Source organism: Cavia porcellus, unplaced genomic scaffold, assembly GCF_034190915.1.
Source record: "Cavia porcellus strain 051 isolate PalLab524CR breed Dunkin Hartley unplaced genomic scaffold, mCavPor4.1 scaffold_16, whole genome shotgun sequence".
Taxonomy (NCBI): Eukaryota; Metazoa; Chordata; class Mammalia; order Rodentia; family Caviidae; genus Cavia; species Cavia porcellus.
Genome location: NW_026947499.1, coordinates 33,901,191 through 33,926,435, shown reverse-complemented (window position 1 = coordinate 33,926,435; position 25,245 = coordinate 33,901,191). Strand labels below are relative to the sequence as shown.

The window sequence follows — 25,245 nt, the reverse complement described above, 5'->3', positions numbered from 1 at the left end:
AACACTGACCCAGGAAAGGGAAATGCAAAGGAAGACAGAAAACATGCAATATCAGACATGGCACCAATGGACATAAAGCGATATCTCCAGAGCCTCATAGATGAGTTTAAAAATGAAGTATTTAACGAAATAAAGCAAGAGATAAGTAGAATAGTTAGAGAAATGCTAAGCACCACCCAAGAAAAAACAGATGGTGGAATGGAAGAACAGAAAAAAAGGGGAAAATTGTTTGGTGGAGAAAATAGAGATAACATAGAATACATGAAGCAGGTTCAAAGAGATTACCAGGAAACTAAAAACTCTATCAAAAGCTGGCATAACAGCTTGAAAGAAACTAAGGATAGATTATCTGAATTGGAGGACAGATTTGTAATAAGGGAGCATGAAATGAAAAACTTAAAAATAACAAGAAAACAAACAGCAATAATACAAAGACTAGAAGATGATAAGAGGATGTACAACCTAAAAATTAAGAACATAAAAGAAGAAGTAGGGACACAAACAAATGGACTACAAAAGCTATTCACAGAAATAATCCAAGAGAATTTCCCTAATTTAGCAAAAGGTAAAAATACTCAGATGTATGAGGCATACAGGACACCAGCTACCTACAACCCAAACAGAGCTACACCTAGGCATATAATAATCAAAATTCCAGAAATCCAATATAAGAACAGAATACTAAAAGCCGTCAGAGACAAGAAACAGATCACTTATAAGGGAACACCCATCAGAATTACAGCAGACTTCTCGGCTCAAACCATCAAATCACAAAGAGCGTGGGGGGAAATAATTCAAGCTTTGAAAGATAACAACCTCCAGCCAAGATTGATATATCCTGCACAACTGTCCCTAGAAATTGATGGAAAAATAAGGTGCTTCCAGGATAAAGAGGAACTAGGGGAATTTGCAACCACCAATTCAACTCTACAGAGAATACTGCAGGATATCCTAAAAAAGGAAAATACCAAGACTTCAGAAACAGTGGCAGAGAGGCCACAATGAATGGAGCAGAAAGCGAAATGAAGAAAATAAACTGACAACAAACAACAGAAAAAGAGCTCAACAGAAATGAAGCAGAGAAGATTGGATGGTAGGAACAGCTATTTTGGAGAAAAAAAGACATCATAATAGCTAGTGCTGATTTAGTATCATCTTGTTTTGAAGTCCCATCAAGCTTTTAGTCTTCTGTCTCCATTGGTCTGAACAGGTTGTATCTTATTGGATTTTATTATACGTGATAATATAAGCAAAAACTTTTATAGACAAGGAGATTATACAGACACTGTTGTTCATTTTCTGATAGTTGGTTCTAAATACCCTGTAATACTGTCATTCTCTTGAATGGTTTTACATTGTCTTGATATGTTTGGTGCTACAGTATATGAAGTTATACTTAAAGATTTCAGGGAAAGAGACATTATGGTAACTACTTGTATGTCGGGATATCTTGTGGTGAAACCCTATTTTGCTTAAATGCTTATGCTTTGACCTGCACTATTTTGTTGTTATGCCCTCTTTTATCTCAGTCTCCTTTTTTAAATTATTTACTTTTTTATTTTTTTCTTTTTAATTAAGGGAAAAAATTTTAAAAAGCAGGATATATTATTATAGTAACCCACTTTGATTTCCTATTAACTTGATTTGAAACCCTGTATAGCCCTTACCATCTTGCTTTGACTGATTTTCCTCTATTCTGTTTTGGTTGATAGTACCAAGTTCAAAAGTACAGGCAACAACTAAAAACAATAAGATTCATTATGACGCCCATTCCGGTTGACTATTATCTTCTTTTAAAGCCCTGTAATGTCTCCAATGTTTTGGTTTTATTCTTTACTGTTTTGTTCAATTTTATTATAACTGATGATATAGGCAATTCTTTTTAAGATAGCAAGAGGCAGTATGGTAACCAATGTTGATCACCTTGTATTATGCTTTTACATAATCTATTATGTTCATCCTTTTGATTTGACTGACTGTTCTGTTATGTCACATTTGGTTTTACTCTCTTCAAAAAAAAAAAAAAGTAATAAGAACTGTGGGAGTAATAAAACCCAAAATGTGTAATTGTCATTGTACAAAAGAAAGGAAAAGAAAGTGCTCTAAAAAATATAACCGCATATATATTTAAGTGTATAAGATAGATAACCATATTACTGAGTTTTGTTGGTTCATTGAACAAAACTGTTTCCAGTCTCACTGCTTGAAAGTCCACTTTATATGCTTTAATTTTGTAACTTGAACAAGTATTTCTAAGATAACAATATGTAACCTATTAACTAGTGATTTCCTATTGTTTATTTTTTCTGAAATTCTGTATAACTTGTACCCTATTTCTGTTTTTTTTCTTTTTCTCCTTAATAAAAAAAAGATAAGAAATATGAAATGTAAATGACCTTTATTTTAAGAATGCAGGGAGAGACCACCAGGGGCTGGCATTCTCTCTGTCGGACAGGTGGAGTGGGGGCATACATGTAGCTTAGGTTTGGGGTGAAGCGTAAGGGCATTAGTGATGCACAGGTACCCCACTGGTACTCATTTCGCGCCACAGGTAAATTCCTAGGGGTGGGGAAGATGGAGCCCCTTGGTTCTGCCTCCAAGGCTTTACCGGCTAGTGTCCCGTCTGAGCCAAAATCCTTTCACTGACTGATAGGATTATTTCCAAAAGATGAAAAATGTTTCCAAAAGATGAGAAGTATAAAACAAAAAGCGGCCTTTATTCTAAGAACACGGAGAGAGATGACCAGCACCCCCACCGCTGGCGTCCTGCGATCTCTCTGGCAGACATGTGGCGTGGGGGTATGTAAATAGCCTCGGTTTGGGGTGGAACCTAAGGCAGGCATTAGGGATGCACAGGTAGCCCATTGGTCCTAGGTTTGGCGCCATAGGTAAATTTCCAGGGGCGGGGGAGATAGGGGCTTCCTGCTTCCGGTTAAGGCTTTCCTGGCTACAGTGTCCTGTCTGGGCCAAAACCCTTTTACTGACTGTGTGGCACATGCCTATAATCCCAGCAGTCATGAAGCAGAAGCAGGATTACTGTGAATTCCAGGCCAGCCTTGGTTATATAGTGCATTCAAGACCAGACTGAAGGGGCTGGGGATTTAGTTCAGTGGCATAAGCTTCTGCCTTGCAAGCAGGCAGTCGTGAGTTCAATCCCTGGTACCGATAAAAACAAAAAAAAAAGACAGAAAAAAAAAAAAAAAAAAAAGACCAGACTGAATTTATGCAGTGAGACCCTGTCCCAAACACACACACACACAACCCATTTCCAGGAGTCAGACCTTTTGGTAAGCCTTACTTTGTTTTAAGACCAAAAGGCTACAATATTCTCACTTTTTTTTTGTACCAGGGATCAAATTCACGACCACGCACTTGCAAGGCAGGAGCTTATGCTGATGAGCTAAATCCCCAGCAAGGCTACAATATTCTCAAACTTTGTCTTTCTCACTGCATTCATATACTCTCCCTTCCACTCCCTGCAATGTGATCCTCATTTTATACAGGAGGAAACCATAATTGGATGCCTCTGGGTGCAAGAAACAAAAAACTCCAACACACCCTGGCTGAAACAAAATGACTGTATAGCTGTGACTTTATTCCAGGAAACGCTCTCCAGGAAGACAAATTTGAAAATAACCTTACTGCTTGAGTTCAGGAAAATCCACCTAAAACCACATGACTTTTCAACAGGTAGCATCAAATAAAACTCTGTGACTCTGATGCCCTTTTCTCACACCATCTTTACAGTACAACGAGGGATCCTAGCTTACTAGGTGTTTAATCCTAAACTACCATGATTCTAGCCTGACCTAACTAGGTCCGGCTATAAAAGACCCCAACTTCATTACTCCCAACTTTGTCTTCCCCACTTACATCTTAAAGACTCTTCCAAGACATAATTCCTTCTTAACCTGGTAACCAACAGACTCATCTTTTTTGTCAGTGGTTGTTTTGATGGAGTCTGAGAGCCAGTATTTGACAAGAGAAAGGGGACCAACATCTGCCAACTTACTGCTGGAGTTCAGGAAAATCCACCTGAAACCACATGTAGCATTAAACAAAGCTCTGTGACTCTGATGCCCTCTTCCCACACCAGTCTTACAGCATTTCTAGACAGGAACAGATGTCAGTGTAGCAACAGAGTCCATGAAAAAAACCAAGGCCCCAGCTGTTACATGCTTTGCCCAAGGTCACACAAGAGATAGCAAGAGATCCAGGAGAATCAAGTTTCCTCATCCAAACCTGCACTTCTCTGCCCAAAGAGGGCACTGCCCTTGGAGTCTTCCCCATGGGAAGCTGGGGTTTTTCCTTTGCATCCCCCGCCCCCCCCCCCACACACTGCTGCCAAGCCAGCTGGGCTCATATGGGAGAAAATACAGGCCAACTGCCAGATGATTAATCGCAATTAAGGTACGGTGCTGCTTTGATCTGTAGTCCAGCTGCTGCGTAAGAATGCGAGGGAAAGGCTGGCCAGCCGACTTCCTCGGTGAAGGCTGCCAGGTGTGTGTGTGTGGGGGGCTCATGTTTGACCCCAGGGTGCGCCTGCGCAGTCTCGGGGTGGAGGGACACTTGCAGGCAGAGAGCCCAAGTGTTCTGGAGAGAAGGGACGATGACCCGGCTGAGTAAAGGCCATCCCGCGATGTATGCCCCTGTTAGTGCCCTTGACGCGGGGAAGCGTCTAGGGTATCAGCATTGTCTCTGAGGGCTCGGAAGAAATCTAGCGGCTGAATCTTGCGGTCTCCCGGGTCACCAGCTGCGAGTCTGCCGGTGTCTGTCACCCCCTGGTGGCCGGGTGAGGTGCTGTAATTGGCTGAGCCTCGCTCTGCGGGCTCTGAGTCTCCCTGAAAGACCAGGGAAATGAGTGCCACAATAATCAATAATCTGTGCTCCTTTAATCCTAGCTAGGCAGGAGGATTTCGAGTTTGAGATCAGCCTCAAAATAAAAATTTGAAGGGGCTGGGGATTTAGCTCAGCGGCATAAGTGCCTGCCTTGCAAGCAGGCAGTCATGAGTTCGATCCCTGGTACCAATAAAAAAAAAAAAAAAAGACGCCCTGCCTCAGAATTAAAATTCAAAAAAGAACTGGATCCGGAGCTCAGTGAAAGAAGCCTTACGCAGCATAGGCAAATTCAACCTCTAGTTGAAATTAAATTCAACCCCCAGTACCAAAAGAGGAAAACACAAACACACGGATCCGATGAGAATAGCATACTAAAAACATGGATTCGATGAGAGTGGCAAGCTAGATCCCATGGTTAAATCTCAGGAATTTTGCAACATAGGTGTTAACTAGGGGATGTAGCTGAGTGGTGGTCCTTACTTAGCATGCACAGGACTCTGAATCTCAGCCTCAGAGCCACAAATTATTAACAAATTAAACCTACACAATTTGATAAATTACATTAAACAAAGATGGAAAACACTCAAAATTCATTATTTCTAATTGTTTTGCTACATTTTAGCTACGTTTTTGGAATGTCTGTTGTATCAGTATGGTGGGAATGCTAATGGTGTGCTACTGTACATTTCTGTTTTGTTTTGGCTTTTTTGAAACAGAGTTTCATTGTGCAGTTCACCCTGGTCTTGAACTTGCAGCAATCCTCCTGCCTCAGCCCCCCAAATGCTGGGATTACAGGTGTGCACCACCAAATCCAGCTGATTTTTTTTTTGCATTTCTTTTTTTAGGCTTTATTTTTTATTTTAAAAAAAGATTAAGATAAAAGAGGACACAACAAAACAAGTCAGAACAGAACAGTTTAAGCAACATAGTTTCACCACAAGACAATCCAACATAACAGTAGCTACCATGGTGTCTCTTTCCTTGAAATAATTGAGTATACCTTCATATACTATAGTATCAAACATAAAAAGACAGTGTAAAACCATTCAAGAGAATGAAAGTATTACAGGGTATTCAGAATCAACTAACAGAAAACGAACAAAGATTACTATATTATCTCCTTGTCTATAAAATATTTTGTTTATACTATCACATATAATAAAATTCAATAAGATACAACATGATAAAACCAATGGAGACAGAAGAACAAAAGCTTGGTGGGAGTTCAAAACAAGATGATATTACATCAGCACTAGCTATTAAAATGTCTTGTTTTCTTCAAACTAGCTGTTCATACCAACACAGACAATAAAATCAAATAACCTAGAATAAAACCATTCTAATTAATGAATGAAAACATTATAAGGCTTCAAAGCAATATAATGGGGAATCATGATTACCACATACTTTTATGTATTCTTACCATTTCTTACACTAGGGAAAATATTCAGTATTCATACATGTAAGTTTGATTTATTTTGCTTATGAGTATGGTCTCAAACTGTGTCCATTTATTTATAAATATCTCGATGTGATAATTATTTATAGCTGAGTAGTACTCCATTGGTATAAAAATACCACAACTTTTTTATCCATTCTTCAGTTGATGGACACTTAGGTTGTTTCCAAGATCTGGCTATTACAAATTGTGCTGCTATAAACATGAGTGCACATATATCACTGTGGTATGATGTTTTCAGTTCTTCTGGGAATATGCCTAGAAGTGGAATAGCTGGAACAAATGGGACCTCCAATCCCAGCTTTCTGAAAAATCTCCAGACTGACCTCCACAATGATTGCACCAGTCTACACTCCCACCAACAATGCAGGAGAGTTCCTTTTTTCCCACAGCCTCTCCAGCATTTGTTGTTGATGGTTTTCTTGATCCTGGCCATTATTTCTGGAATGAGGTGGAATCTCAGTGTGGTTTTAATTTGCATTTCTCTAATGAGTAATGATGATGAATATTTTTTCATGTATTTATTTGCCATTTGTATTTTTTTTTTTTAATCAGTACTGGGGATTGAACTCACGACCACGTACTTGCAAGGCAGGAGCTTATGCCACTGAGCTAAATCCCCAGCCTGTCATTTATATTTCTTCTTCTGAGAATTGTGTATTCATCTCAGATGCCCATTTTTGGATTGCATCCTTAAATTTTGGGGATCTGATTTTTTTAAAATTCTTTATATGTTTCAGACAGAAGACCTTTGTCTGAGGGACAGTTCACTAAGATTGTTTCCCAGTTTGTAGGTTTTTTTTTCACTATGCTAGAGATTTCTTTTGATGTGCAGAAACTTTTTAATAAGACATGATCCCAGCTGTTGATTCTGGGAAGTATTTCCCATGTGGTTTGATTCCTGTTCATGAACTCTCCACCTACCCCTGTGTCCCCAAGGGTTTTACCCAACTTGTCTTCCAATAGATTTATTGTTTGTTTTAATATTCAGATCTTTGATCCATTTAGATTTTAATTAAGTACATGGTGATAGGCATGGGTCTAGTCTTAGTTTTCGACGTATTGAGAGCCAGTTTTTCCAACACCATTTATTAAAGAGACTGTCCATCTTCCAGTGAACGTTTGGCCCCTGTATCAAAGATAAGGTGGTTGAGTGTATTTGTAGTTGTGGTTGTATCTTCTAATCTATTCCATTGATCTTCGGCTCTGTTTTGATTCCAGTACCATGTTGATTTTACTACTGTTGCTTTGTAGTATAACTTTCAAGTCAGAGATTGTAATGCCTCCTGCCTTGTCTTTGCTGCTTAGAATTGTCTTTGCTATTCTAGGTCTCATCTGGTTCCAGATGAATTTTAGGAGTGATTTCTCTAGATCAATGAGGCATGTTGATGGTATTTTGATTAGCCCAGCTAATTTTGTGTTTTGATACAGGGTCTCACTGTGTAGCCTAGGCCAACCTCGACTCAAAACAAAAACCAAAAATAAACTAATCAGCATACCACTGAACTCAGACCACAGCCATTGTACGTAAAGACAGAACAAGTCCATATCTGCTGCCAGAAAAGAACAGTCATTTCCCTTTCATTAAGGCCCAGGACAGGACAAATACATGTAGTTCAGTTAGGGCATAAAGAAGAGGGAAGAACTTACCTACTGAACTGAGCTCCCCCAGTTTAAGAGCTAATTTCCTCAATTTCATTCTGACAGTGGTATTCACCTGAACTTTTTCTCTTAGTGTCAGATCGGTCCTCATTGCAAGGCTTTGCATGCCAATAATTGAAGAAATTTCAAAGGTGAAGTTCTGCAGGGGAAGGATTTTGAGTGGGGGTGATATGATCCAAACTCTTCTTTAGGATGGAACCGAGGCATCTGTGTACAGATATATTGATGACTTTGACAAGCATAGAAATGTGTGATTTGTGGAGGGAGAAAAAGAGCTACAGGAATGAATGTAAGTCAGGGCCCACGGCCTGTCTTGGAGAGTAAGTGTGATAGATGGGTTAGTTTAAAAAGGGAGATTGAGGGCCAGGAAAATAGCTTAGAGGCATAAGCACCTACCTGGCAAGTGCAAGGTCCTGAGTTCAACTCCTGGTAGTCACCCCCCAAAACTTCAAAATAAATAAAAAGGGAGCTCAAGTGCCGAAGAGTGACTCATTTTGTCTGGAGGAAGCAAGGAAGCTACCATCTTCTGTCTGTCAAAAGGAAGCTATCAAAAGAAAAAGACAGAGCTGGGAGATGTGGCCTGGGATAGAACACCCACTTAGCATGAATATGCACAAAACCCGGCAGCAAAAAGGGGGAGAGAGGCAGGTGGAGCCACAGGCTGACGACACCTGGACTGAGGCCTGGAATGGAAGAGCCCCGGAGGCTGGTGTTTGCCTCTCACTGCTGAGGCTGAGTATGACCAGCTTGTGCAAAAAGCCCTGACAAAATGAGAAGTATCTTATTTTTCCCTGTGCTGGAGGTCCATGTCTCCAAGACCTCCAACATCTGGACCATGTCTTCCTCCTTCCCCTGTCATCTACCCAAGAAGTGATACTGAGTTGCTAGTATGGCTGAAGGTGCCTGCGCAGTCAAACACATATTTCCTGTCTCTCACTTTTCACACATGCACGTTTTGGAAAGCTTTCCCTGCTTCCACTTATAGCTTAATGCCCTGACTTAGTGTTAGTCCCCTGTAGTTTGTTTGTGTGTGTGTGTGTGTGTGTGTGTGTGTCCATGTGCGCACACACGTTTTGAAAGATTTATAGGCTAAAGAGCCAGGTGATATGTTGAACACCTATAATATCAGCTACTTGGGAGGCTGAGGCAGGAGTATGGCTAGTTTGAAGCCTACTAGGGCAACTTAAACCCTGTCTCAAAAAACAAAACCAGAACTGCCTTGGAAAAGCTTTCAATTTTGATATATTTAAATTTTTCTTTTTCTTGTTTTATTAGTACATGTTTATAATTCATGCAGTTTTCAATCATCTTGGAGAGTAGTAACTTGTACAGATCACAACTTGCATCAGTCACTGTTAACTAAAGAAACAGTGATAGCACAAGACTTACAAATATATAAGAATTTACAAGACTGGCTTACAACGGCCACCCAGTCAGACGAGGAAGAGTGTAGAGGGTCTGTCTGCATGCCGAGGCCAAAGGATCCAGTTGAAGGTCTGGAGCTCACTGCAGTGTCCCACGTGAGTCCATAGCAAGAGGCCCATAGATCTGCAATGGAAGGCTGAAGAGTCTATGCTGGAAGCTGAAGAGTCACACCAGGAGTCCAGGGTGAAGGTGAAAGTGTAGCTCCTCCACAGAAACAGAAGTGAGAGGCTGGGGATTTAGCTCAGTGGCATAAGCGCCTGCCTTGCAAGCAGGCAGTCGTGAGTTCAATCCCCGGTACCAATAAAAAAGGAAAAAGACAAAAAAAGAAAAAGAAACAGTAGCGAGCCTGTCCTTCTGCATTTCCCCTTTACACCTCCCAGGCAATAAGCCACCCTAGGGTGAATCCTCCATAAATTCCCTAGGGTGTGGAACTGCTGAGCCAATTTAGTTGAGCTTCTCTTACTCAAACTGGCAGATCACTCAACCTTTACACAGCTTGTCTCCATTTTTAGGAAAGCCCTCTCCCCGTCCCTCCCTCTCCCTGCTCCTACTCCGATTCTCCCATTCCCTTTTTCATACTTGTTATTAATCTTAGCTCATGTTATGGCATCTAGTGTTTACATTACTCAGGGTTATTAGGTTCCCGAATCTGGCATAGGTTTATTCTTATTTCTCCTTCCCCTCCTCATCCTCGCTCTTGTTCCCTTGGACCACTTCCCTATTGTAAGAGATTTTCCCTTTGTCCCCTTCTATCCGTGCTTCACCTTTTTCTTTGTACTTTGCCTCACTCAAATGAGAGAAACCATACAATATTTCAGCTTGTGTGTCTGGTTTATTTCATTCAACATTATATTTTCTAGGTACATCCATTTACCTACAAGTGTCTCAAAAATGTTCTTTATTTAAAAAGAAAGATAAATTATCATTTTTTAGGGGGCTGGGGATTTAGCTCAGTGGCATAAGTGTCTGCCTGGCAAGCATTAGGTCATGAGTTCGATCCCCAGTACAAAAAAAAAATGTTTTTTATAGCAAAGTAGTATTCCATTATATATAGACACCACATTTTCTTTAGCTAATCATCTGTTGGTGGGTGTATGGGCTGCTTCCAGGATTTAGCTATTAGGAATTGTGCTGCTATAAACATTGATATGCATTTAGCACTGTACTAAGCTTTTTGGGGAAGATACCTGGGGAGGGGGGCATAGCTGAGTCATATGGCATGTCTAATTTCAGTTCTTCATACTGATTCCAAAATAGTTGCATTAGTTTGCATTTTCACCAACAATGCAGGAGGGTTCATTTATCACCACAGCCACATCAGCATTTCTTATTATTTGATTTCTTGATGATTGCTATTCTTTCCAGAGTAAGACAGAATCTTAGCTTTGTTTTAATTTGCATTTTTCTAATGGTCAAAGATGTTGAACATTTTTTCATGTATTTGTTGACCATTTGTGTTTCTTCCTCTGTGAAGCATCTGTTCATTTCTCTTGCCCATTTCTTAACCAAGTCTTTAATTTTAGGTGGTTTAATTTTTTGAATTCTTTATATATTCTAGGTACTAGTCTTCTGAGGAGTAGCTGGCAAAATTTTTATCCCATTCTGTAGGTTGTCTCTTCACTCTACTGACTGATTCTTTTGCTGAACAGAAGCTTTTTAGTCTGATATGACCCATTTGTTGATTCTTGCTATCGCTTGTGTGATTGAAGTTCTGTTTAGGAATTCTTTACACCTATGTCTTTAAGAGTTTTACCCATTTTATCTTCCAAGGTTTAATGTTTCTGTTTTAACATTTAGAGTTTTGATCAATTTTTACTTTAATTTAGTATATAGTGAGAGATAAGGGTCCAGTTTCATTCTTCTGCAAACAGATAATCAGTTTTCTCAATACCACTTGTTGAATAGGTTATCTTTCATCCAACATATGTTTTGGACAATTTGTCAAAAACCAAATATTTCTACCTGGCACACATCTGTGGACTCAGAAGGCTGAGGCATGAGGGTTGTTGCAAGTTTGAGATAACGTAGGCTACAAAGTGAGCCCGAGGCCAGCCTGAACTGCATAGTGAGACTCTGTCTCAAAATACCAAAAAAAAAAAAAAAAAAAAAAAATCAAATAGTTGACTATGCTAGGGGAGTTTCTGTACCCTCAGTTCTCTTCCATTGATCCACATGTCTTTTTGTTGTTGTCCCAGTACCGTGCCATTGGCTTTTCTCTTATTATCCAAAATTATTTTTGCTATTAGGAGTCTCTTCTGGATCCACATGAATTTTATGATTATTTTCTATAGATCTATAAAGTATGTTGTTGGTATTTTGATTGGGATTGCACTGAATCTGTGTAATAGTTTTGGAAATAATGCCATTTTGATAATACTGGAGCTGCCTATTTAGAAGCAGGGTACGTCTTTCCATTTTCTGATGTTTTCTTCAGAACACTATAGTTTTCTTTGTAGAGGTCTTTCACTACTTTGATTAGGTGGTTTCTTAGATATTTCATTTTTGTTGGTGCTACTGTAAGTGGCATTGTTTTAATAATCTCCTTCTCATTCTGTTGTTGGTGTACACAAATGCTAATGATTTTTGTTTTGATTTGTGTGTGTGTGTGTGATTTTGTATCCTGCTACTTTGCTGAAGTTGGATGTTAATTTTAAGAGGGTTTTTTATGAAGTTCTCTGGGTCTTCTATGTAGTATCATGTCATCTATAAATAATGATTTAAATTATCTTTTTTGCTGAATTGCTCTGACAATATTTTAAGTACTATGTTGAATAGGCAATAGTGGACATCCTTGTTTCAGAATTTAGGGGAAATGTTTTTAGTTTTTCCTCATTTAATATGATGCTAGTTATTGGTTTGTCATAAATAGCCTTTATCATACTGAAGTATGTCCTTATATTCCTGTTTTCCTCAGGAGTTTTATAATGAAGGAGTGCTGGATTTCATCAAAATCCTTTTCCATGTCTACTGACATGATCATGTGGTTTTTGACTTTGCTCTTGTTTATGTGATGTATTACATTTATTAACTTATGAACCATCCTTGCATCTTTTTTGATACAAGGTCTCACTATGTAGTCAAGACTGGCCTTGAACTCACTATGTAGCCAGCCTCAAACTTGCAGCAATCCTCCTGCCTCAGCCTCCCAAGTGCTGGAATTACAGGCTTGTGCCACCATACCTAACAGTATATTTCAATTCATCAATCTAGTTTTTTTTTCCTGTAGTGCCAGAGATCTGCCTTATTATTTTTCTAATTGTAAAACAAAATACCTGACACCCAAAGTTAAAGGAGGAAAGTTTATTTTAGCTCACAGTTCATTTCATAGTTGGCTGGTTCCAAGGCAGGGTGGCATGGCAGTGGGCAGTACAGAAGAAACAGTTATTGGCAGGCAGACGGCATCAAAGCAGTGAAGCAGCAAAGGAATAGCAAGCAACCATAGCAGCTCTCTTTCTATCACAGCCAAGATACATTCCCTTAAGGTAGATAGCACTCACAGCTGGGGGAGGGCCTTCCCATTATTCACACCTAGAATTATGCCAGACTAATCTGTGAACTAATTTATTTACTTTTTTTGTATTTTATTTTTTTGAGACAGGGTCTCACAATGCAGTTCAGACTAAACTTGAACTCACTGTGTAGCCCAGGTTGGCCTCGAACTCATGGCAATCCCCCTGTCTCAGCCTCCCCAGTGCGAGGATGTCAGGTATGCACCATGACACCTGGCAGTGAACTAATTTAATAATCACTCATCCTTAATGTCAGCATCACGCAGTCTAGGTCTAGCCATCTCTGAAAAAGCCTCACGTATGACTGCATGAAGCTTTGGGAGGACATCTAAACATAAACTATAACAGAATCAAACTTAGGACTGCATATATGATAAACTGTATGCTACCATTGAGCTGCAGCTCCAGCCCACATTTTTCAATCTTTTGTTTTTGTTTTTTGAGAATCTTACTATGTAGTTCAAGCTACCTTTAAATACATAATCCTGTCTCACTGAGATTACCGCCATGTGCATGATTTCCAGCTAAATTTTTTAACATTTGAATTTTGTCTCTATATTCTAAGATTATAAACATATTCTTTATTTTTCCCTTAAGTTTACAGCTTTGAATTATACAAACTTTTATAAATGATAAGATATACTGTTTTCCACATTCACCATTTTTTTTTTTTTTTTTTTTTTTTTTTTTTTTTTGTCTTTTTGAGACAGGGTCTCGCTATGCAGTTCAGGCTGGCTTTGAGCTCACTTTGTAGTCCAGGCTGGTCTTGAACTTGCAACTATCCTCCCACCTCAGCCTCCCGGGTGCTGGGATTACAGGCGTGAGCCACCATGCCCGGCTCCCACATTCACCAATTTTTAAATTATGTTTATTGAATCAGTGTGAATAATTTTTGATTTCTCATGATTTGAAGTGACATTGACCTAAGATAGCACTTACCTGTTCGATTAATTCATTCGTGGATATTAACTTCAGTGGGGAAGTAGAACCCCACTGAGTGGTTTGGAAGGAAGGAGTTAAATGTAGGTATTAACTTTTAATTTACTGTGTAAGCACAAGAGGGAGCTGGACTTCTGCATCAATACTGGACTTCTGCACCCACACTGTACATACAGGAGGGCTGACAAGGGCAAAGTTAAGCAAGAAGCAAGGAACAGCAAAAACAAACCAGGACACCTCTCTCTGAGCCGGCAGCCTCAGTGCCGCTATGGCCTGCAGGGGGAGCCAGTGCTCTTCTCTCTGGGCGGCACCTAAGCCTGATTTGGGATTCAATAGAAGCTAGAAGAGACCTGGTGGAGGCTGGGGGTGATACCCCATCTGAAACACAATTTAAAAATTAAAAATAATAAAAGATAATACAGAACTGAAAAAGGATATTCCAGGCCAACACTTGTCGAAAGCAAGCATGAACAGTGATGTTAATATAGCATGGAATAGGACAGTCGTAAGGCAACCTACGGAAAACATTATTTCCATTCTCCTATGCTGCTTTCAGCCCCAAACTGTCTTCCCCTTCATTCTGTGCTGGCTGCTCCCCAGGCACTCCTGCAGCTGTCCACACCGTCACCCTGGGAATTATACCCGCCTTTCTCCTAGTTTGGACTTTAAGTCTCTCTCCTCCTCAACTTGCATCAGTAGCCTCAGTAGGTCGAGTCTCAGCATGCTGGTTCCTTGAGTCACAGGGTCCAAAGGCCACCAGTTGGCCTCTAAACCTAGAGCACAGTTGCCATCTAGAATCTCCCTTCAGCATTGTGGTGAGGAATTGCAGCACTTTGCAGTGCTGTTTCTTTTCTTTTACTTTCTTTCTGTCTTTCTTTCTTTTTTTTTTTTCCTAGTACTGGGCATTGAACCCAGGGCATTCACACTGAGCTGCAGCCCCCGCTATGTTTTGTTTTGTTTTCCTTGAGACAGTCTCATATGTGTTCAGGCTGGTCTAGAACTATTTAGCCCAGGCTGGCCTCAAACTCAGCAATCCTCCTGCCTCAGCCTCCCAAGTGCTAGGACTACAGTGTGCGTGCCATTATATTCAATTGGACACAGAATTTTGATCCTTCTGCCTTAGCCTCTTGAAAGTGCTGGAATATGATGCCACAAGGGTGTCAGTAAGTTGCCCATGCTAGCCTCAAAACCGTGATACTCTTGCCTCAGGCTTCCCAAGTCACTGGGATTACATGTGTGTACCACTATTCCCACTCTCGTGTCTGTTTCCTACAGCCTATATTTTCTTTTTTCTATTTTATTTATTCCTTTGATTGGAGACCGTCTTCCCTCCAATGGCTTCCTAAGAGTAGTGTGGAGGTTGGGGGTAAAGTTTTTGACAACTTTCATGTGTGAAAATGTCTATTTCATTACTATATTTACATGAGAGCATAGTGTTCTTGCTTCTCACCAACCTGCACCTGTCCCCGCCTCTGGGGGGTCAACCACAGGGCCAGGAGCCCAGGTAGGCCTGTTAATATCCCACTAGTGGATCACCAATACTGCATGGACTGGAGGATGGGAAGATAGGAAACTCTGGTCCTCTTAGTCAGAATTCCTTATGTAAGACTCCAGCAGCAGCCCTGGCCCTGCTCTGTGTATGTGTGTGTGTGTGTGGGGGGGTCATCTCAAACAGCTGAGTTTAGGGCCCCACCAGAGAGCATCAGAGCTCTGTGGGATGGAGAGACTGTCAGTTCTACTTCTGGGTTCTCGAGTACCACACAAAGGTTTTATGAATACCCACTGTACCCCACAAATCTAGGCTCCTCATTACTTGCTCCTAAAGAAAACCATATGATTCAGAACTATTGGTCAGTGCTGAACATTTTACAACCTTTTCTTTGGATGTTTTTGCTGCTACTGTAAAATTTACATTTTTGTAGTTACTTCATTTTCTACAAATATTTATGCTTTTTTTTTTTTTCTTTGAGACAGTCTCATTATGTAGCATAGGCTGGCCTTGACCTCACAGTCAGTAATCCACCTGCTTCAGTTTCCCGAGTCGCTGGGACTATAGCCATGCACCACTATACCCAGCTTTTTTTTTTTTTTTTTTTTTTCCCCTAAATTTCCCAGGCAGGGCTCAAACTTGTGGCTCTGCTGCCTTAGCTTCCTGACTAGCTGGGATTAGAGGCTCCCATATGTCTAGCTTTCTGAACAATTTCTTTAGCACTTTAGACAATGGTATCAATGTTTGGAATTAAAGGAATTCCCCACTACATCCAGCTAAAAATGTGATTTTTGTAAGTTCTACTTGGAGTATATATTTACTGTCATCCTGAAAACTTTGTTTTTGCAAATATAAACTGGATTTGCAGTGACAGTCATCTTCAAAGGGAATAACTCTTTGATGCAACACACACAGGACAAAAGGGCCAGTCCCATGCTCACCCGCTGACCCATTTCCAGGTGGCCCTGACTAATAACATTCCTCCAACACCGTATTAACCTCAGATGGGAACACTGGCATCACCTTGCTGTGGTTTGATTTGCATTCTTTTAATTACTCAGGCTAAACATTTCTCAGCAAGTCCCCTGGCCAAATTAGTTTCCTCTCTGGTGAATTATCTGTGTTTTCACCCATTTTATTTATAGGGCGCAGTGTTTTTCTGACCAATTTCTTTATTCTTTGTCTTCTTCTCTTTTTTTTTCTCCCCTTCGTCTTCCCCCACCCCTTTGGCACTGGGGTTTGACTCAGAGTCTGCACAGTAAGCTACATCCCCAGGCTTTTTTATTTTGAGACAGTCTTGATAGGTCACTAAATTGCCCGAGTTGGGCTCAAATTTGCAATCTTCCTGCTTCAGCCACCTGGCTAGCTGGGATTAGAGGCACAACATTATGCCCAGCTTTCTGACCACTTTCCATAGCACTTAGGCAACAATGGTTATCTGTATTTGACCATATTTCTTTTTTTTTTTTTTTTTTTTTTGTCTTTTTCTTTTTTATCGGTACCAGGGGATCAAACTCACAACCACACACTTGCAAGGCAGGCACTTATGCTGCTGAGCTAAATCCCCAGCCCCTCGACCATATTTCTTACATGTATTTTTCCTATTGTCTTTTTACTTACAACCAATGTTGCTTGCATTTTTTAAATTTACATCCAGGCCACAGGTTTTGCTTTTGTTTGTTTTTTGAGGCAGGGCCTATGTAACCCAGTGTGTAGTCCAGGCTCGCTTCAAAATCATGGCAGTCCTCCTGCCTCAGCCTCCCAATGCTAGTATTACAGGTGTGATATACCATGCCAAGCCTAGCTCTTCCTTTTCTTTGTGATGTCTACTGTGATTATAACCTTAGAAAATACTCTCCCAGCCAGAGTTAGTATATGTCCAGTTCAACTAATTTTTAGGTGAGATTGACTAGAATGCTTCCCAATTCCCCTTTATTTTCTTGGTGGGTGGTGGGAGGAAGGCCCGGCTCTCTACTCCACACGCTCCTTCCAGCCACTTCTTTGCTGCTTTGGGTTAGCAAGTTCAACAGCAATGTTGAAGACTGCTAGAGACTTGACTCTGGTTTGGTTTGCTAGGAAGATCACTTTTTCCTGGGATCTTTGCTTCCAGTTGCCTGGTTGACTTTAAGGAAAATTGGCTTTAAAAAGGTAAGAGGCAGGGCGTAACAATGCATGGCTATAATCCCAGCACTCAGGCCAGTGAAGGAAGATCACTGAGTTTAAGGCCAGCCTGGGTTACATAGGGAGACCTTGTCTCTAAATTAAAGTAAGTAAATAAGGAAGGAGAACAGGGACACCTGAGACAGAGGCCCATGAGAAGTCCTGAGTCTTGGAGCAGAGCATTTAAAACTGCCTCTAAGATAACAGAAATTGATGGCTGGGTGCCTGGAGAAGAGTGGTCACCCACCTGGATGTTCTGAGACTTTCCACAGTGTATAACTAGATCTTTTTTCCCTCTAAGTTACTCCTTGTATCCATGAGTTTTCACTCTATCCCCATACCTAGAAGTCCTGGGCACCAATCAGTATGACTCCCAAATACTTGTTGAATATATGAATGAGTGTCCTGCCTGCCATCAAGGGCAACCCATTATTTGTGCCACAGAGGCTCAGGGACAGGGAAGGAATGGGCAGACCAAAAGTGAAGGCAAGCTAGCACCCAGGGAGTGCACTGGTATAGCTTCTGGTGCAGGCAGCTGCCAAGTGCAGGGAGACCCTGGGGCTGGCAAGGTAAGGATTGCAACTCAATGTGGGAAATGAAGGTCAGTGGGGAAACTGAGGCAGTCTGCAGTGAGGCCTGCTGCCACTCCTCATGCTGCAGCCAATTAAGAGTAGTTACTAAAGCGCTCTCCTTCAGCTTTGATATTAGCCCCATGCCCCAAATACTTTCTTCCTGCTGAGGCTGCATGTCCCAAAGCTGGGAGTGCCCAGGGAAGACAGAACAGCCACTAGGCTGGTCATCAGCCACCTTCCCAGAACCAGCTTCTACCCCGCCTACCCGGCCCACAGCAGGTGCACTTGGGCCAGGGCTTGGCACTTGGCACTTGGGCGGGTCCCCAGGATTCACATTGGGTGGGGGCTGCTGGGTTCACTTCCTGGGAGGGGTATGATGAGGGCCAATGGTCATTCCAGGTCCTGAGTCCCCTTACCCTGCTCCTCACTGTTCCCCTGATCTTGCCCTACTATCGGAGTATAAGTTCCAACTGACTCTGTAGATAACTGAAGCCGTGTACACAGTAGGTTCCCAATAAATGTTAAGTGAACAAATAAAGCAGGTAGTATCTCCTGGGGAGACCTGGCCAGCTCATGTGGGCCTGCTAGGGGGTATCTCTGGTCAGCTCATGGTGAGGAACTCTCTGGATGGGGCAGGTGTGTTTGGGTAAGTGCTCTAGCCTGAGGGGTTCAGGACCAGGTCAGAATTGGGGTTCAGGGTGCCTCTTTCCTGTTGGAGCAGAGCTGGGTGGAGCAGGCCAACAGGTTGGGTGGCATAGCCCAGTCAACAGTCACCTCCAGCATAAAACCCCACTTCATGGAGCCCAGTGCCTCACAAGTGCCAGGAGCTCCCTCCACCACTGCCGACCCTGGCCCAGCTTTGCCAGCCTGAGGACATGAGGCGATACCTGGCCCCCATACCCCTCCTGCTGCTCCTGCTCTTCCTATTGCTGAGGTTTGGTGAGTTTTAGAGTCCCTGGCTTCCTTGGAGGAATTCCATCTGGGTCACCACTCCCTGCCCAGTGTTAGAGGCCCTAGGACAGGCTGGCACACTCCAGATGTTTCACTTAGGGGTCCTGAGGCAGGCTTAGGTTAGAGTGGGACCCTATGGCAGCAACCTGATGGGGGCCTCAACCCACATTCCCAAGTACGCATAGTGTATGTGGCACTGGACTTGAGGCTCCCTTGCTCACCAGATGAAAAGCTTCATGTATGCATGATTTGAACTTGGGCCAGCTGGGCTCCAAGTCCCAGGACCACCACAGCAAATCTAGAAGTGGAACTGAGCAAGGGTTGTCATCTAAGCCTAGGGACCCTGGAAGCAGGCTGGCATTCAGCTAACAACTGGGTAGCATGAGATAGGGTATAAGCAAGTAGAGAATGTATTACCATCCATGGCCAGGCCAGCAGGGTCCAGCCAGGGGCCCACCTGCCACGTTCCTCCCCACAGGGCGGGCCCCTCTCTGCCAGGGAAACTCTTCCACATTCCTGGGCCAGCCAGGCCAGCCCAGCAGCCATACTTCCCTGTCCTCAGGTCACCTCCCAGGGCCAGAACAGGTCACCTCAGACTACAGCTCAGCCAAGGCTCCAGGTTCTTCATTCTTTTTTTTTTTTTTTTTTCCCTTTTTATCGGTACCAGGGATCGAACTCGCGACTGCCTGCTTATAAGGCAGGTGCCTATACCGCTGAGCTAAATCCCCAGCCACAGGTTCTTCATTCTTGGGGGAGCACTAGGGTGCCTCTCTGCAGGGAGGCCTCAGTCTCCCCTCACTGACCAGCCTCACCAGGCAGACCTCCTGCAGTGGCAAGTAACAGCATCCTTTCAGTGAGCCCATTTCCATAGTGTAACACCTCAAATTATTCCAGGAGGCTGAACAATTGAGGTCATGGTCAGAGTGGGCACTGAAGCTGCATTCGACTCAATCCCAGATGCTATCTTCAGCAGCTCTTGTAGGCCCAACACCCCAAGGGTTTCAACTAGCTACAGGGTCACCAGGGGTCCTGGGCCCAGGATGGAGATCTGACACCCTGACTGTGCCCTCCAACCTGACAAGATGCCCACCCCACAAAAGCTAAGCTCTCCTACTCAGATCCCCACAGTATTGTTTCTCCATACATTCCCTAAGCTAGGGATCGCAGAGGTAGGCTTTGCCTTCCTGGGGCTCTTGGGACTGTGCCTAGGGGTAAGATGTGATGCCCAGTAGAAGGACAAAGAGCTCAAGGGAGGGACTGAGGCTTTAAAGATGGACAGGACAAGCAGGGGGAGCTTCCTAGAGAAGGCAGGAATTCGCTGAAGCTTTGATTTGGGTTAGAACCTGGAGATGTCAGGAGGTTCAGCCTAAAAAGAGCAGCAGCTGAGCTACAGTAGGGAAGGCAGACATGCATATGGGGGAGGAAATGCTGTGGGGAGTCTGAGGCAGGGAAAGCCAAAAGGAGGAACAGAGAAGCTTCAAGTATGTTAGTGTCAATGAGGACAAAGGGTGGATAAGCTGGAAGCAGCATTTGTAAGCGTAAGCCTCAGAAAAGGCAGAGTCAGTGTCAAATGATATTATGCTAAGATGCTGGGATAATCCACCCAGGGCATTTAAGGGCCACTGTGAAAATGAGTTACCTGCTTCTTGTCCACCTGGTCCAGCACCATACTTGACCTACAACCTGCCTGACATCCTCACTTTGAGAAGCAAGCAGGTCTGCTGAGTCTTCTCAGGTTCCTTTTAGTGGCCTCTCCATCTCCCTGTCCCCCAATGGCACTGAGGAGACACTGGGAGCCTGACAGGAGAAATGAGGTACTCTAACACCTCCTGGATCCTCAGGGATCCTAGGCCATGCATGGCTCACTGAAGACACGTCCTGTTCCCTGCAGCCCATCAGCACACTAGGACTGGTTACCTTTTCTGGCTCCATACTTTGAGTTCCTCAAGTACATGGGGCATAGGGAGACTGTCCTCTCTAGCTCTTTTGGACCTGCTACAAGGAACAGGTGACAGGAAGGGTGGGGCAGAGAGGTCTCTCTTGAGGCAGCCCCCTGGCTGGGCACTGAGCCTGTAGTGGAGCTTCGAGAGATGCAGTGAAGGTTGAGCAGCAGGTCTGAGGACAGCAGGGGATCCTTCCCTGAGATGGCTCAGTTCTGGGGAATGTGGAGTCCTGGGACACTGGCACACAGCCTCTGCACTGGCCTCTCCTGGTCAGTTCCACATGTGGCCTGTTTATCTCTTCCCAGATAAACTTTGCTCACAGGCCAAGCTAGAAGCTGAGTGATCTTGGCCTCTCCCCCCAGATGCCATGGTGACTATCCCTCCTGAGCTCCCAGAGCCAGGGAGAGGATGGGGGTTGCTGATCAGGCAAGGGGGTGAAGGATGAAATGGACCCTGGCTTTGGCAAAGTAAGCTGATGACTCCTTTTCTTCACTTTCAGGGATTCAAGAGGCCAAGATACCAGTAGGTAAGTGGGTGTGATTGAACTGTAGGATGATGGACGGGCATGGCCATACACATGGAACAAGGTCCAGAAGGAAGGCATAGGGCCCTGGGGAACCTCTAAGTCAGAGGTTCTCTCATTGCAGAAGAGCTGTCTCTCAGGGCTGCCTATTTTGTGAAAGGCAGACACACCAGCCATCCTTCCAGGACCCGTGTCAAGCCTAGGGATAAGGTCTTTCCATTTGGTGCCTCAATGCCCAAAAGCTAGAGGCAGGTCTTATGGCACCTATTCCCAGTGGAGGGACTGAGGCTCATGGCATAGGGATAGCGAAGGTCTGACTCCCAAGGTCCTAAGCAGGTCAGCGGCTAGGAAGGCCAGAAATGGCGTATAAAATGGAAGCTGGCATATGGGATTGGGGCTGGAGTCAAAGCCATGCAATTAGCTCCCAGTAATTCCATCATGTTTCTCCAGTTTGCGGGCACCGGAGGATGCTGAACCGGATGGTGGGCGGGCAGGATGCCATGGAGGGCGAATGGCCCTGGCAGGTTAGCATCCAGCGCAACGGAAGCCACTTCTGTGGGGGCAGCCTCATCACAGAGCAGTGGGTGCTCACTGCAGCACACTGCTTCTACAAGTGAGTGAGCCTATTGTCCACCCCTGTGACTGCCCCAGTGAGCAGAGACAAGACAAAGCCTGATGCTGGTTTAGCACCATGGACAGCATCCAATCTGCAGCAAACCCACATGCCCCTGTGGGCCCTGGCAGCCTGGTCCAGCACCTGCCTGCTTTCCTAGCTAAGTTTTCCTCTAGGCCCAAGTTCAGATCTTCTCTTGCAGCTGCAATCACTGCCTCAGCCCTGGCTTGCACCAGCCAACTCGCCAATAAGGCACTGTGCCACAACTAGGCCCCAGAAAATGTTCCAGGCTTCCCTAGCACTCTGGCCCTCTTCCCCTATCTTCCTCCCACCCTGAGTCCCCTTTCTGGGACTCTGGTATTAGACAAACCCAAGGACTAGAATAGAATATCTCCTCCCCTTCCCCCTAAGGGGTTATAATCCCCAAGAAAGTGGCCAGGCCCTCAGTCCTGATCACTGTTATAAGCCACCTGACTCCAAACTTCTGAGGTTCCCAACCCTTCTCCTTTCACCTCAGTGCAGTTCTGAGATTCTAGTAAAAACCTACATTTTTTTACTCAACACCCTCAGAGTGGGTGGCTGCTCCAGGCTCCAGAGCAAGGCTGGGCCCCATGGCTCCTGTGGGTGGCTACCTCCTTCAGCTCTCAAAGCAGGCATTTCTGGAAGGACTGTCACTGTCCCCACCTTATAAATGAGGAAACGAGTTAACAGAAACTTGTTAGGCGACTTGTCTAACTGGTGGCCTGGGACAGAGCTGAAGATTAAAGGTGAGTGATCTCACTGCAGCTTCTACACCCTGACCTTGCAGAACACCCCTCTAAAGATGCTAGTTTTGAACATGAAATGCAGAAAAGCATCAGGAAATGTAGTGAGCCAGAGACACACAATAGCCTCCCTGGCCCTCATCCCCTGCTCGAGGGGGCAGCCCACTCTAGGCCTCTGTTTTCTCCCTCTAGTACTTCTGAAACTTCTCTGTACCGGGTGCTGCTGGGGGCACGGCAACTGCTGCAGCCAGGGCCACACTCCATCTATGCCCATGTGAAACGGGTAGAGAGCAATCCCCTGTATCAGGGCATGGCCTCCAGTGCAGATGTGGCCCTGGTGGAGTTGGAAGCACCAGTGACCTTCACCAACTACATCCTCCCCGTGTGCATGCCTGACCCCTCAGTTGTTTTTGAAACAAACATGAACTGCTGGGTTACGGGCTGGGGCAGCCCCAGTGAGCAAGGTAAGGGGGGATAGCCCTGGGAGAAAGCGGGACGGGCCTGGAAAAGGTCCAGAGGAGAACAGCCACCCTACAGGGAAGAGCTAGGGACACAGAACACCCAGCTTAGAGCTCAAGAGGGTGGGAACTCAGCCCCTTGAGAGACCTGAACACAAGGGAAGCCTGGGCACGGACACACTGCATCATGGTTCTGGGAATCCAGAGCCACAGGTCACTGCTGAAGACTGTCCACTGGCCTGCCCACCCCTAGACCACCTGCCCAACCCTCGGATCCTGCAGAAACTTGCTGTCCCCATCATTGACACACCCAAGTGCAACCTACTCTACAGCACAGATACAGCATCTAGCTTCCAGCCCAAAGCCATCAAAGATGACATGCTCTGTGCAGGCTTTGCTGAGGGCAAAAAGGATGCCTGCAAGGTAGAGTGGAAAGAAGCAAGAACCTGACCTATCCTGAGGCCCAGGGCAGGATGGGGTGCTGAGTTCTACCAGCCAGGAAGCTTATTGGGAAGCAACAGCTTTGAACCCTATTTTAGGAGTTGGTTAGGTCGGGGGTGGGGAAGGTGCATTTTTGAACTCAACCTCCCAACCATGGACAAGCAGGGAACCTAGGGTACTCTAGTAGGAAAAGAGGGACCAAGGGTAGAGAGGAAAGATGGAAGGGTTTGAGTCAGTGTTGGGTGTCCTGGGATTTGGTGGTACAAGGTAGGTTCTTAGGAACTCTGCTTCCCCCACAGGGTGATTCCGGGGGACCTCTGGTGTGCTTCATGAACCAGACATGGGTACAGGCTGGCGTCATCAGCTGGGGTGAGGGCTGTGCCCGCCAGAACCGCCCTGGTGTCTACATCCGGGTCACTTCACACCATGATTGGATCCACCGTATCATCCCTGAGCTGAAGTTCCAGTCAAGCAAAATAGGTGGCCATTAGTAAGACCCCTGCCAGGCTGTCCATGTGGCCCTGCTGGTCCTTGGGGTGCTATTCGCTGTCCTCTAAGTCCACCCCACTAGGCAACATGCCACCCATGTACATGTGTAAATAGCTCTCTATCCTGCCCTATCTTAAATGCCAGGTATTTTTATTTATGTTTATTTCCAATAAAATCAGTGCCAAATGCCCTGCTCAAAAATCCTTAGAGTACGGAAGTGGGAACTGTGACATGGAAGAAGATTCAGAGGACTTTGTTCCTGATGGGATAGGACACTGCAGACACTCCGGTTAGGATATCCCCGGGTTCCTGTAATACTTTCCCAGATTTTCTCACAGAAGACTACCCTGATGTCACTTTGTTTCAAGTTTTTCTACCCTGATCCTCTGCTAAGGGCTGCCCTGACCAAGCACTGTGGATAGAGACCACAGGTAGAAAGTTGATTACAGATGGCCAGTGCCACTGAAGGGGCTATAACTAGGATAGGGAGAGACGAGGGTACTCATGAGGGGCAGGGAGGGGTGTCCTAAGGGAACCATTACCACTCCCACCAGACTTCACTAAACAATGCCGTGTCACCATGGAGTATGTCCAGGCCATTTTCTGACTCTCTACTCTACTGTTCAGTCCCTTCTAGGACCAGCCTAGGTCCTTCTCCCCTTGACCTCAGGGCTCCTTTCCCACCACCCTATCCGTCAGTGCTGATCTCCCCACTCAAAGTCTAAAGTTATTAGGACATATACAACTGTGTGTAGCCTGCCTGCCTAAGTCTGAGAAGCAGGTACTATTATATACTAAACTAATGATCACTTAGCAAGCATCTACTGTGGTTCAGCCTGGGAACACTGGGGGTCAAAACACCAGAAATCTCCCTAGGCTTGCCTGAGCTCAGCCACCACTGCCTACCAGGTACTCAGTGACCTCAGTGGATGGGTCATTTGCTGAGTTCTTGCTCCAGACCAGGTTAGGTCTCTGGTCAGGAGGGATTACTCATCTGTTCAATAGGAGG

The 25,245-nt window shown here is 44.3% G+C and overlaps 1 protein-coding gene across 2 annotated transcripts; it reads left to right on the top strand.

Moving 5' to 3' along the window:
- The first annotated feature begins 4,328 nt into the window (after positions 1 to 4,328).
- Prss27 (serine protease 27) lies at positions 4,329 to 24,424 on the top strand. 2 transcript variants are annotated; one of them, XM_063226338.1, is made up of 6 exons: positions 4,329 to 4,410; positions 21,448 to 21,474; positions 21,922 to 22,084; positions 23,041 to 23,312; positions 23,560 to 23,729; positions 24,047 to 24,424. In XM_063226338.1, the coding sequence occupies exons 3-6, from the start codon at positions 21,939 to 21,941 to the stop codon at positions 24,236 to 24,238; spliced, it is 780 nt and encodes a 259-aa protein (XP_063082408.1). In that variant the 5' UTR covers positions 4,329 to 4,410; positions 21,448 to 21,474; positions 21,922 to 21,938; the 3' UTR covers positions 24,239 to 24,424. The 2 variants fall into 2 exon arrangements, with proteins under 2 accessions (XP_063082408.1, XP_003478170.2); XM_003478122.5 differs by lacking the exon at positions 4,329 to 4,410 and adding an exon at positions 18,466 to 18,993.
- The last annotated feature ends 821 nt before the right edge of the window (positions 24,425 to 25,245 follow it).

What these genes read in the sequence shown, in the direction of transcription:
- Prss27 (XM_003478122.5), top strand. Translation starts at nt 18,930, where the DNA reads ATGAGGCGATACCTGGCCCCCATACCCCTCCTGCTGCTCCTGCTCTTC. An exon ending in CTTCCTATTGCTGAGGTTTG is followed by an intron (nt 18,994 to 21,447) that starts GTGAGTTTTAGA and finishes CTTCACTTTCAG; the next exon opens with GGATTCAAGAGGCCAAGATA. An exon ending in AGAGGCCAAGATACCAGTAG is followed by an intron (nt 21,475 to 21,921) that starts GTAAGTGGGTGT and finishes ATGTTTCTCCAG; the next exon opens with TTTGCGGGCACCGGAGGATG.